Source organism: Vipera ursinii (assembly GCF_947247035.1).
Source record: "Vipera ursinii genome assembly, chromosome: 5".
In the NCBI taxonomy this organism is placed as follows: domain Eukaryota; kingdom Metazoa; phylum Chordata; class Lepidosauria; order Squamata; family Viperidae; genus Vipera; species Vipera ursinii.
Genome location: NC_139518.1, coordinates 6,865,938 through 6,879,574, shown reverse-complemented (window position 1 = coordinate 6,879,574; position 13,637 = coordinate 6,865,938). Strand labels below are relative to the sequence as shown.

The following is a 13,637-nucleotide window of genomic DNA, read 5'->3' as shown; positions in this document are numbered from 1 at the left end:
CTCCCTCCCTCCTTCCTTCCTTCCCTCCCTCCTCCCTCCCTCCCTTCCTTTCTTCCCTCCCTCCCTCCCTCCCTCCCTCCCTCCCTTCCAATCTTCCCTCCCTCCCTCCCTCCCTTCCTTCCTTCTTCCCCACCCACCCACCCACCCTTCCTTCCCTCCCTCCCTCCCTCCCTCCCTTCCTTCCTTCCTTTCTTCCCTCCCTCCCTCCCTCCCTCCCTTCCTTCCTTCCTTCTTCCCCCTCCCTCCCTCCCTCCTCCCCACCTCCCAACCAAACAACCCACCCACCCACCCACCCTCCCTTCCTTCCTTCCTTCCTCCCCTCCCCACCCTCCCTTCCTTCCTTCCTTCTTCCTCCCTCCCACCCTCCCTCCCTCCCCCCTCCCTCCTTCCCTCTCTCCCTCCCTCCCTCCCTCCCTTCCTTCCTTCTCCTTCCTTCCTTCCTTTCTTCCCTCCCTCCCTCCCTCCCTCCCTCCCTTCCTTCCTTTCTTCCCTCCCTCCCTCCCTCCCTCCCTTCCTTCCTTCCCTCTCTCCCTCCCTCCCTCCCTCCCTTCCTTCCCTCCCTCCCTCCCTCCCTTCCTTCCTTCCTTCCTTCCTTACTTTCTTCCTCCCTCCCTCCCTTCCTTCCTCCCTCCCTCCCTCCCTCCCTTCCTTCCTTCCCTCCCTCCCTCCCTCCCTCCCTCCCTCCTCCCTCCCTCCCTTCCTTCCTTCCTTTCTTCCCTCCCTCCCTCCCTCCCTCCCTTCCTTCCTTCCCTCTCTCCCTCCCTCCCTCCCTCCCTTCCTTCCCTCCCTCCCTTCCTTCCTTCCTTCCTTCCTTTCTTCCCTCCCTCCCTCCCTCCCTCCCTCCCTCCCTTCCTTCCTTCCTTTCTTCCCTCCCTCCCTCCCTCCCTTCCTTCCTTCCCTCTCTCCCTCCCTCCCTCCCTCCCTTCCTTCCCTCCCTCCCTCCCTTCCTTCCTTCCTTCCTTCCTTCCCTCCCTCCCTCCCTCCCTCCCTCCCTTCCTTCCTTCCTTTCTTCCCTCCCTCCCTCCCTCCCTCCCTTCCTTCCTTCCCTCTCTCCCTCCCTCCCTTCCTTCCCTCCCTCCCTCCCTTCCTTCCTTCCTTCCTTCCTTACTTACTTTCTTCCCTCCCTCCCTCCCTTCCTTTCTTCCCTCCCTCCCTCCCTCCCTTCCTTCCCTCCCTCCCTCCCTCCCTTCCTTCCTTCCTTCCTTCCTTACTTTCTTCCCTCCCTCCCTCCCTTCCTTCCTTCCTTCCCTCTCTCCCTCCCTCCCTCCCTCCCTCCCTCCCTTCCTTCCTTCCTTCCTTCCTTACTTTCTTCCCTCCCTCCCTCCCTCCCTTCCTTCCTTCCTTCCCTCTCTCCCTCCCTCCCTCCCTCCCTCCCTTCCTTCCTTCCCTCCCTCCCTCCCTCCCTTCCTTTCTTCCCTCCCTCCCTCCCTCCCTCCCTTCCTTTCTTCCCTCCCTCCCTCCCTCCCTCCCTCCCTTCCTTTCTTCCCTCCCTCCCTCCCTCCCTTCCTTTCTTCCCTCCCTCCCTCCCTCCCTCCCTCCCTTCCTTCCCTCCCTCCCTCCCTCCCTTCCTTCCTTCCTTCCTTCCTTACTTTCTTCCCTCCCTCCCTCCCTCCCTCCCTTCCTTCCCTCTCTCCCTCCCTCCCTCCCTCCCTCCCTCCCTCCCTCCCTCCCTTCCTTCCTTCCTTCCTTCCTTCCTTCCTTCCTTCCTTCCTTCCTTCCTTCCTTAAAAGGTTCTCTCCAGATCTCACTGAGCAAGCAGGTGGGGGAAGTAAAGGGATCTTGCTGAAGAGTCCCTAGTCAGTTTTCCGCCCAAGTGGACACTTTGATCTTGGCTAATGCAAAAGTCTAAAAAAAAAGGATCAAAAAGAAATAAATGCTGATTCTGCTGGTGGCAGCTAAGAAGCAAAAGCGGAGCTGAACAGTCAAAAGTTTGCACTTGTGATCTGCAATGCTTCTGGCAAGTGGGTCTTCCTGCTTAAAAACACCCTGAGATATATTTGCAGTAAAAACAAGCTTGTAACAGTCTGTTGAAACATTTGTAGGGCTTCGGCAGCAAGTGGGCATTCTTTAGCTGGAGAAAAAGCACAATGATTTATCATTTCAAAGAATAGCATAGCATAGCATAGCATAGCATAGCATAGAATAGCATAGAATAGAATAGAATAGAATAGAATTAGAATAGAATAGAATAGAATAGAATAGAATAGAATAGAATAGAATTAGAATAGAATAGAATAGAATAGAATAGAATAGAATAGAATAGAATAGAATAGAATAGAACTTACGACCACAATTGAGCCCAAATTTATGTTAAGTGAGAAATTTGTTTAGTGAGTTTTGCCCCATTTTACGACTTTTCATGCCACATTTGTTAAGTGAATCACCGCAGTTGTTAAATTAGTAACATGGTTGTTAAGTGAATCTGGCTTTCCCGTTGGCTTTGCAAAACAGGATCACGTGACCCTGGGACACTGCCCTTGTCATAAATATGAGCCAGTTGTCACTCATCCAAATATAAATCCCATGCCTCTGGGGATGCTGCAATGGCCGTGCGTTTGAGCAATGGTCATACGCAGTGCTTTTTTTTGTAAAAGAAAAAGGTGCCGGAACTCACACATGTCATACAACCCGCCTTGCCTACCCTACAAGGTTCCATCCAAAAAAGGTGCCGGAACTCCGTTCTGAACATTCTATGAGAAAAAAAGCCCGGGTCATAGGCCACTTTTTTCAGTGCCGTTATAACTTTGAACAGTCGCTAAATGAAATGTTGTAAAGTCAAGGGCTACCTGTATAATGGAATGGAGCTGGAAGGGACCTTGGAGGTCCTCTAGTCCAACCCCCTGCTCAAGCAGAGAGACAAATGGTTGTCCAATCTCTTCTTAAAGGCTGGTCTTTGCTAGCATATTTTTAAAAAAAGATTCTGAGAAATTGGATCATGTTCCAAAACAGATAGTGACATTGGTCAGGAGATTAGGAGTTGAGAACACTGGTCAGGAGATTAGGAGTTGAGAACACTTTTAGTCTTGAGGAATAATTGAGGGCAGTTATAATAGTACCCGCCTCATGTTTGTACAATTGGTTATCTCTGAATATAACGGAGAAGCTTTAAGCCCGGTGTCGTCAGAGTTGCTGTAAAAAGGGCAAGAAGCTGCTCAGTTCTCAGTAGCACCATTCTGTGTGCAGTTTTTTATTTATTTTATTTTATTTTTTTAATTCCATTTATATCCCGCCCTTCTCCGAAGACTCAGGGCGGCTTACAAGCTTAGCAGTAGCCCTCATTCTATGTATATGCCTGCTTATTAGGGCTTTCACACACACACCCCAAGCGGCATTATTACAAAGTCAGCTTAATTGCCCCCAACAATCTGGGTCCTCATTTTACCTACCTCGGAAGGATGGAAGGCTGAGTCAACCTTGAGCCTGGTGGGATGCGAACCTGCACTAATTGCAGGCAGCTGGTGTTACTTAAGGAGGCATTAGCCCACTGCTCCACCAAGGCTCAACTTTGCCACCATCCTTGTAACCTCCGCTTGGCCTTTCGGAGGAACAAGTAGAGGTACATCTCCTGAGCAGCCGGGGGGAAATAGGGAAATAACGTTGAAACAATTTGTAGTTGCGGTGGCATCGCTGCATGCCAACATTGCTGCATGCCAACATGCAGCTGTGCATGCAGGATGAAGTAGGTAGGGAGTCACGGGTTGCATTTGCCTTGCATTTGCATAGCACCAGAGGTTGCTGGGAGGAGTAGCTCACCACAAGTGTGAGAGAACTGGGACTTCGTCCAGTGGATCAAGCTAGCCAACTGGCAACTGAGTCGCTGATTGCATTTGCATAGTTCTAGAGATTAACCGAATAACAGAATTTGTAAGACACCTTGGACATCTTCTAGTCCAAACCCCTCTGGATTATTTCAAAAACACAAGAGAATTATCCCATTTTCAAGTTTTCCACTCTGGGGAATCCAGAAATGGTTGAGTTTGCCCAGTGTGGCATGAATTCAGCCACGCACCGTGTGCGCCGTTTGTCCTGGTTCCAGAAAATAGATTCTGTTTGCTTCTCTCTGCAGAATCCATGATCCTGCTAGGATCCGTTGACCGCACTCAGATCGGCGCCCTCCTCTGTGACCAGCTGAGCTACGTTCGCCGCCGGAAGTTTATGCAGGAGAAAACCCAGCTGGAGCACCGACTCCCTGAGAAGAGCCAGGAGAACAAGGAGCCACACCATATGCCGGACACAGGAGTGCGCTTTCAGGTGACCCCTGGGCCCTCTGTACACCAAGGGTGACTTTGCCAACACCTTCCATTTTGTAAAGCTGAAAACCTGTCAAGTGTGGGGAAATAAGGAGATCCCAGCAGTTCAAATGAGTATGAAGATTGATTGCAAGCTTAAGTTCTCTACAAAAACCTGAGCTACTAACAGTCAAGGGAGTTAAAGAAAGGAATGCTAGGTGGGCGGGACTTAGATCTCTTGTGGGCGCACAGGGACTCATGGCTGATGACGTGTTTTGACCCCTTCCCTCAAGCTCAGCCTGGTCGTCTCCTACAAAACCACTGGAAAAAGAGAAACACACAGTCACCTACTATCATCCTGCTGGGGTGCTGGTACTTACCTTTAAAGCCCTACATGGCTTAGGCCCGGGATACTTGCAGGACCGTCTGCTGCCAGGAATGAATTCCCATCGCCCAGTGCGCTCACACAGAGAAGGCCTCCTTAGGGTACTGTCGGCCAGACAATGTCGGCTGGCGACCCCCAGGTGGAGGGCCTTCTCTGTGGGAGCGCCAGCCCTTTGGAATCAACTCCCCCTTGAGCTTCGGATGGCCCCGGACCTCCGGTCCTTTCGCCGCGACCTCAAGATGTTCTTTTTCCATCAGGCTGACCTGGATTGATGATGGGTTTTTAAAAGTTTTAATTTTTAACTGTGTAATTAATATTTGGGGCTGTTATTTAATTTTTTCTTAACTTTTGTACTGTTGGTTTTTTACTGTTGTTAGCCGCCCTGAGTCCTCTGGGAGATAGGGCGGCATATAAGTCCCATAATAAATAAATAAATAAATAAATAAATAAATAAATAAATAAATAAATAAATAAATAAACAAACTGTTAGGCCTCCTGGGTAATCCCAACAGGAATCAAAACCAGATGGGCTAATTCTATTTTAGAGGCAAGTCCTCGAATTATGACCGTTACGAACCCTGCCCATCATGGTCACCATTAATGACAGTTGTAAATCAGGTCACCCATGTGACTGCGGCAGTCATTAAGCAAACACAGCAGATATTAAGCCAGCTAATGGATTTCTATGGGCCAGTTTTGCCAAAAAAAAAAAACCACAAAAAAAACCCCAGAAGCAAATGCCAGTTTTCAGGAAAAACCGCCGTAATTGTCTATAATTGTGAGCGAGTAGGCGGCTATAGAAATTCTCTCAAATAAGTAAGTAAATTAAACAAAAAAGTAAAACGCAGTCCCCTGACTGTGGGACACTGCAGATGGTTTTAAAGGCAGCCTGGTTGCCAACAGCCCAAAGTGTGTGGTCATGTGACCTCATGGAGAAGGGCAGCCATTAGAACTTTGAATCTGGATCGTAAGTACACACACACACCCCAGGGAGATCCATTGAACCGGTCGCTAAGTTGTAAGTCGTGGATTGCTTGTCTCGCAAAGAAAGCTAAGTTAACAGGATCTGGCAAATCTGAAGGTTCAAATCTCACGTCGCCATTTTTAAGCACCTGAACAATTAGGGCAGGTGCTTCCCAAGTTTCTTCCTCTGACCGTTGAGCCACTGAGGCCTCCCGCCTCTCTTCTCCCATCGTTTCCTACCTAGGCCTGGGATTCCTAAACCCCGGCCTGTGGCCCAGTGCCAGGGTGCGGCCTGTTTGGCACGCGGTTGCAGAAATGGTGGCCGAGCACACCCACACACAATAGTGCAATTGTAAATGTGGCCCACACACATGAGACCATCCCCGTCTCCCCTGCCAGGCTGCTGCCGTTGACTCCACTGGTCCGCCAAGCGAGAATAGCAATGGAACTTAGACTTATATACCGCTTCACAGTCCTTTACAGCCCTCTCTAAGTGGTTTACATAGTCAGCATGTTGTTGTTAGTTGCGAAGTCATGTCCGACCCCTCACGACCCCATGAACAATGTTCCTCCAGGCCTTCCTGTCCTCTACCATCTTCTGGAGTCCCTTTAAGCTCACGCCTACTGCTTCAGTGACTCCATCCAGCCACTTTATTCTCTGTCGTCCCCTTCTTCTCTTGCCCTCAACCTTTCCCAGCATTAGGCTCTTTTCCAGTAAGTCCTTCCTTCTCATTAGGTGGCCAAAGGATTTGAGTTTTAGCTTCAGGATCTGGCCTTCTAAAGAGCAGTCAGGGTTGATCTCCTCTAGGACTGACCGATTTGATCGCCTTGCAGTCCAAGGGACTCGCAGGAGTCTTCTCCAGCACCAGAGTTCAAAGGCCTCAATTCTTTGGCCCTCGGCCTTTCTTATGTTCCAACTTTCACAGCTATACATTGAGTCAGCATATTTGCCTCCCCAAAAAATCTGTTTTACCGACCTCGGAAGGATGGAAGTCGGAAGTCGGCCTTGAGCCGGTCAGGATCGAACTGCCAAACTGCTGGCAGCCGGCAGTCAGCAGAAGCAGCCTGCAGTACTGCATTCTAACCACCAGGGCCCCAGAAAGATGGGGGAACGCTTTCCGAGGCAGCGTTTCTCCCTCTCCTTCCTCAGAGTCTTTCTCGCAAACCGTTAAGCACCTCAGCTGGTGTCCAATCCATTTCTAATTTCTTCTTTTTTTTCCCCCTTCTATTTCTTCTCCAACCAGATTGTGCCTGAGGAGTCGGCCTTCCTCCCTCCGCAAAGCGAACCCCGCAAACCTCTGAAGCCGGCTCTGAAAAGGGTCCCCAGCACTTTGTCAGACAACCCTTCAGGTAACCGAAAAAGCTCTCTTGCTACTTGTCCCCCTGAGAGCTGCAACGCAAGCGCTCGCTCCTTCCTGGCACTGAAGACGTTACCTAGTTTGGGTAATGAAATGTTTGCAAGGAAACCACCAACCCTCATTGCAACCCTGAGCCACAAATATTCCCCTTTATTTGTGCAATGCAAGCTGCGCGGTTTTCTCTTACAGCAGGGCTCTTCAAACGTGGCCCTTTGATGACTTGTGGACTTCAACTCCCAGAATTCCTCAGCCGGGCACATGCGTGCCTGGCTGAGGAATTCTGGGAGTTGAAGTCCACAAGTCATCAAAGGGCCACGTTTGAAGAGCCCTGTCTTAGAGGGTGACTTTCCGCTTCCCAAACTGCCCCGGTACATTTGTCTCTAACGGTGGGCTTCAAGTTGCTAGTCCTCTGAGCGATACAGGTCATCCTCGACTTAACAACAGTTCAGTTAGTGACCGTTCAAAGTTCCAAGGGGATTGAAAGAAGTGACTTATGATCACGTGGTCACGTGATCAAAATTCAGATGCTTGGGAACGGATTCCTATTTGTGACGGTTGCAGTGTCCCGGGGTGGGGGGGGTCACGTGATCACCTTCTGTGATCTTCTGACCAGCAAGGTCAATGGGAAAGCCAGATTCGCTTAACAGCTATGTTACTAACTTAACAACTTCAGCGATTCACTTAACAAACATGGCAAGAAAAGTTGTAAAATGGGGTAAAATTCACTTCAGAAATGTGTCACTTAACGACAGAAATGTTGGGCTCAATTGTGGTCATAAGTCGAGGACTAGCTGTACAGCACTTGGCTCCTCCCCCAGCTACTGTCTGAATAATGATGAGGCCTCATTGTCTCTCCCCCTCCCTCCCTCCTCTCTCTCTCCCTCTCTCTCCATCTCCCCTCTCTCCTTCTCTCTCCCTCCCTCCCTTCTCCCTCCCTCCTTTCCCTTTTTCCTTCCTTCTCCCTCCCTCCCTCATTGCTCTCTCCCTGTCTCCCTCCTCTCTCCTTCCCTCCCTCCCTCCTCCCTCCTCTTCCTCCCTGCCTCCTTCTCCCTCCCTCCTCCTTCTTCTCCGTCCCTCATCACTCTCTCCCTGTCTCCCTCCTCTCTCCTTCCCTCCCTCCCTCCTTCTCCCTCCCTCCTCTCTCTCCCTCCTCCCTCCCTCATCGCTCTCTCCCTGTCTCCCTCCTCTCTCCTTCCCTCCCTCCCTCCTCCCTCCTCTTCCTCCCTGCCTCCTTCTCCCTCCCTCCTCCTTCTTCTCCGTCCCTCATCACTCTCTCCCTGTCTCCCTCCTCTCTCCTTCCCTCCCTCCCTCCTTCTCCCTCCCTCCTCTCTCTCCCTCCTCCCTCCCTCATCGCTCTCTCCCTGTCTCCCTCCTCTCTCCTTCCCTCCCTCCCTCCTCCCTCCTCTTCCTCCCTGCCTCCTTCTCCCTCCCTCCTCCTTCCTCTCCGTCCCTCATCACTCTCTCCCTGTCTCCCTCCTCTCTCCTTCCCTCCCTCCTTCTGCCTCCCTCCTCTCTCTCCCTCCTTCCTCCCTCATCGCTCTCTCCCTGTCTCCCTCCTCTCTCCTACCCTCCCTCCCTCCTCTCTCCCTCCTTCCTCTCCTTCCCTCATCACTCTCTCCCTGTCTCCCTCCCTCCCTCCTCTCTCTCCCTCTCCCTCCCTCATCGCTCTCTCCCTGTCTCCCTCCTCTCTCCCTCCTTCCTTCTCCTTCCCTCATCGCTCTCTCCCTGTCTCCCTCCCTCCTCTCCCTCCCTCTCCCTCCTTCATCGCTCTCTCCCTGTCTCCCTCCTCTCCTTCTCTCCCTCCTTCTCCTCCCTCCCTCCCTCTTTGTGGACAGCAGGGACGACTGAGACTCCAGGCATCACCTTGAGGAATCTTTTTTGTGCCAACTCCTCCACAGCAGAGTCGCCGGAGGTGAGCTCTCCGTTTTTATCACCCCGTCCCTCTCTCCATCTTTGAGCAAAAAAAAAAAAAGTCTTCGCTTCCCAGGCCGCTGCTCACTCCCTAACCTGGCAGACTTTGTCCCCCTCCCGCTCAGCCGTTCCCTCCTGAAATTATGTTCTCTCTCCCTCCCATTTGTTTTGTTCCCCTGGTAAAAAATTAAAAGGAGGAGAATTCGGGGGCATCTGAAAAGCACAAGTCGAAACGCGTCCGCATTTCGGTGGTGGTAAGTGTGGGCCAGCCGCCCTGTATCCATTCCTCTCCTTCCAAAAAAATCACAGGAGCTAAAAATTAGATGGGCCCTTAGGGTGGCTGTGGTGGGTTAAGACTGTGCTGAAGGTTTGGGGGGTGGGGGTGGGGGTGGGGTTTACAGGATTTATGAGCCTAACTTCCCAATTCAAGGCAATTTGGCTTCTGGAATTCACACATGCCTAACTAGGCAACCACCTGTTTATCCGTAGAACTTCCTTAGCAAAGTGTATTAACCTTGTAATTCTTTCTGACCTTCATTTTAAACCAGCGTTTCTCAACCTTCACAGCTTTTAAGTTCTGTGATCTTCAATTCCCAGAATTCCCCAGCCAGCATCGCTGTTCTAATATTGCAGATCTTTGTTCACCTAATATTGTGTGAAAACAATTTAGAATAAAGCTGTGCTTTCGTTCTTTGCACATCCTGGCCAGTCCGTAATTAAGCTGACCGGTACTAACCTTAACCATTAGAAGAAATCTTGCATGTGGCACAGCTGTGCTAATTTTGGCACCACCACCACCACCCTTTCTTCCTAAAGTGGCCAAGGTTGAAATGTCACTGGTCCAGACAAGAACTGGCCAATTAACATGTCACCACATCCACTGATTACACAATGCACACTTTATTATAGCCTCTAAATTGGGACTCAGGGCCTGACATTGGAAAAATTCCACTTGGTTTGAGCTTCCAAAAAGCATTGAGCTATCTAACCCTCGGAGCAAAATGGTTGACATTCTTTGAGCTGATCCTGTGAGACGATTTGTGCGGGAAATCCAAATTCAGCATTGTTTGGAGAAAATTTTAAAATTGCCTTAATGCATTCAGCTTGGGCAACTTCAAGACATCCAGACTTAAAACTCCCAGAATTCTGGCTGGAGAATTCTGGGAGTTGAAATCCATTTATTTTAAAGTTGTCAAGGCTGAAAAATTCTGCTCTAAAGTACAGGTATTCCCTGACTTACAATAGCAACAGCCTTAGCACTTAGACTTATCTCCCGCTTCACAGTGTTTTACAGCCCTCTCTAAGCAGTTCACAGAGTCAACAATCTGGGTCCTCATTTTCCCAACCTCGAAAGGACGGAAAGCTGAGTCAGCTGTGAGCTGGTCAGGATCGAACTCCTGGCAGTGGGCAGAGTCAGCCTGCAATACTGCATTTCGCTAAGCTTGTTGGATGGGTTTTGCCCCATTTTATGACCTTTCTTGCCACACTGAATCACTGCAGTTGTAGCACACTTAGTAGCGCAGTTGTTCGGTGGATCTGGCTTCCCCGTTGCGTTTGTTTGTCACAAAAGGGGATCACGTGACCCCGGGGCACTGCAACCGTCATAAATATGAGCCCGTTGCCAAGCTTCCAAATTTTAATCACGTGGCCAAAGGGATGCTGCAACGGTCGCAAGTGTGAAAAAGGGGTCATAAGTCACTTTTTTCTGTGCCGTTCTAACTTGGAATGGCCACCAAATGAATGGTTGTAAGTCAGGGATTACCTGTAGGACCACAGGGGAGTACCTTCAGCACAGTTCCACCTCTTGTTTTCATTGTGTTTGTGTCTTAGCAGTAGCACAAAATGAAACCTCTTTTTCCCCTTTGACAAACTCGTTGATTTATATTAGCAATCTGATCTGGGAACAGCCAATCGTAAATATCTGTCGCCTTCATTCCTGCCCCAGAATTGCTGGCTTCTCTTGCCTCATTTCCATCTTTCTATCCTGAAAATAAATCTGCATCATTAAAAGTAATTGTGGGTGGTTCTCTGCCAGCCTCTAAGCCGATTGCGAAAGGGGCTGAAACAAGAGAAAATCTTGCTGGGTGAATTTTTGGCTATTCAACTCTTTCATCTTCGTTTGCTTTACGACGTCCCCTTTTCTTGCAAGAAACACATGAAAAGAGATTTTCTGGGCTCACGGAATGCACTTTCCAAAGAGAAATCAATTCAGCAAGCGTAGCTCTTTGCGGCTCAGTCTTTATTATGATGTACACAGTGACGCAGTCCAATTGCTAAAGATGCTAACGCAATGTTAGGCTTCTATTGACGGAAGCATCAGGTGAAAACAGCCACGCGCTGCTGGATTCTGCAAAGACCCTACGAATAATAATAATAATAATAATAATAATAATAATAATAATAATAATAATAAGTTGGAAGGGCCCTTGGAGGTCATCTAGTCCAACCCCCTGCTCAGGCAGGAAACCCTATACCATTTCAGGCAAATGGCTGTCCAGTCTCCTCTTAAAAACTTCCAGTGTTGGAGCATTCACCACTTCTGGAGGCAGGTTGTTCCACTGGTTAATTGTTCTAACTGTCAGGAAGTTTCTCCTTAGTTCTAGGTTGCTTCTCTCCTTGACTAGTTTCCATCCGTTGCTTCTTGTCCTGCTTTCAGGTGCTTTGGAGAATAGCTTGACTCCCTCTTCTTTGTGGCAGCCCCTGAGATATTGGAACACTGCTATCATGTCACCCCTCACTCTTCTCTTCGTTAAACTACACATACCCAATTCCAGCAACCGTTCCCTATATATTTTGGCCTCCAGCCCCCTAATCATCTGTTGCTCTTTGTTGTATGATTCAAGGCACCAGTGCAAGGAGGTGAAAGTCTACGCACCTGAGAGAAGATTTAATTTTAATTTAATAACATTTATATACCGCCCTTCTCCCTGAGGACTCAGGGCGGTTCCCAGGGCAGAATAAAATAGCCAATACAAACATTAAAAGGTGATTAAACAATTGCCCTAATTAAAAACAATAGAAGTACAGTTCTAAAAAACCCCGAGATAAAATTAAAAGACCAAAAATAAAAGATAAGAGTCAGGGGGTCCTTGTGCCACATTCACATGATATACGTAACCTGGTTACTGATTTAATCCATAATGTGGGCTTGCAGGGTGCGTTAAACCATAAATTAACCAAACGGTGGGGATTTGCACTAGCCTGTTGTGCAAGTCCCCACCTGTTTGGTTAGTTTACGGTTTAACGCACCGTGCAAGCCCACATTATGGATTAAATCGGTAACCAGGTTACGTATATCATGTGCAAGTCCCCAATTACATGTGGTCCTTGACTTACAAGCACAATTGTGATCAGAATTTCAGCTGCTAAGCGAGGCCATTCTTACGTGAGTCGCACACGATTTTACGATCTTTTATGCCACTGTTTTTAAGTGAATTTCTGCCGTTAAGTGAGTCACATGCTTGGTTGTAGAAATAGAGGCACAGAATCAAAATCACAGGAAATATTAGTACGGCTTTATAAACCCTTAGTAAGGCCACACCTGGAATACTGCGTACAGTTTTGGTCACCACGTTACAAAAAAGATGTTGAGATTTTGGAAAAAGTGCAGAGAAGAGCAACTAAGATGATTAAAGGCCTGGAGACAAGAACATATGAAAAACAGTTGCAGGAACTGAGTATGGCCAGTCTAGAGAAAAGAAGGAGTAGGCTGGGGGTGATATGATAGATTTGAGGGGCTGCCACAAAGAAGAGGGGGTCAAGCTATTCTCCAAAGCACCAGAGGGCAGGACAAGAAGCAACTGATGGAAACTAACCAAGGAGAGAAGCAACCTGGAACTACTAAGGAGAAATTTCTTAACAGTGAGAACAATTAACTAGTGGAACAGCTTGCATCTAGTTGTGGGTGCTTCATCACTGGAGGTTTTTAAGAACAGATTGGACAGCCATCTGTCTAAAATGGTGTAGGGGTGTCAAGCTCGCCACATCACGTGACATGTTGCAACGTATCGTGACTTTTTTTCCCTTGCTGGAGCTGGGGTGGGCGTGGCCTCCACGTGCCGCATCTGGCCCATGGGCTGGCAGTTTGACACCCCTGGTGTAGGATCTCCTGCTTGAGCAGGGGGCTGGACTAGAAGACCTCCAGGGTCCCTTCCAGCTCTATTCTGATTGAGTGAAGCAGATCCGGCCTCCTCCATTGACTCTCCTTGTTGCAAGCCAGCTGGGAAGGTTGCAAATGGCGATCGCATGATCCCAGGCCACTGCAACCATTAAAAATGCATGCCAGTTGTCTGAATTTTGATCATATGACCATAAGGATGGTGCAAGTTGTCGTAAGTGCGAGGATGAATTGTGTCGCTTTTTTTCAGTGTCGTTTAACTTGGAACACTCACTAAATGAATGGTGGTAAGTCGAGGGCTACCTATCTATCAAACAAGTGAGCAAATCCAGGCTTAACAAGTTCATGGATGCATCTCTTAGACCAGGGCTCTTCAAACCTGGCCCATTTATGACTTGTGGACTTCAACTCCCAGAATTCCTCAGCCAGGCACACATGTGCCTGGCTGAGGAATTCTGGGAGTTGAAGTCCACAAGCCATAAAAGGGCCACGTTTGAAGAGCCCTGGTCTTAGACCTTTGCCTGATCTAGTTAAGGAGTCATGTGAAAACCACAATTCACTCATTTGCACTGGCTCATAGTCACACAACTGCATTTTACCAATTTTTGCCAAAATCCAGCACTTACCTCCGATTTTCAGCAAAACCACGCCCGTAGTGAACCATTGGCTCTCTT

At 49.1% G+C, this 13,637-nt stretch overlaps 1 protein-coding gene across 2 annotated transcripts in view; it reads left to right on the top strand.

Moving 5' to 3' along the window:
- The window catches only part of CLCN2 (chloride voltage-gated channel 2), a 141,523-nt gene that overhangs the window by 114,433 nt on the left and 13,453 nt on the right, over positions 1–13,637 (top strand). The window contains exons 17-20 of one of the 2 annotated variants that reach the window (XM_083363910.1): positions 4,067–4,251; positions 6,822–6,927; positions 8,774–8,847; positions 9,041–9,100. In XM_083363910.1, the coding sequence (XP_083220036.1) occupies positions 4,067–4,251; positions 6,822–6,927; positions 8,774–8,847; positions 9,041–9,100 (425 nt within the window). Of the gene's footprint in view, positions 1–4,066; positions 4,252–6,821; positions 6,928–8,770; positions 8,848–9,040; positions 9,101–13,637 lie in introns of both variants that reach the window. The other variant, XM_083363909.1, reaches the window with a different exon arrangement.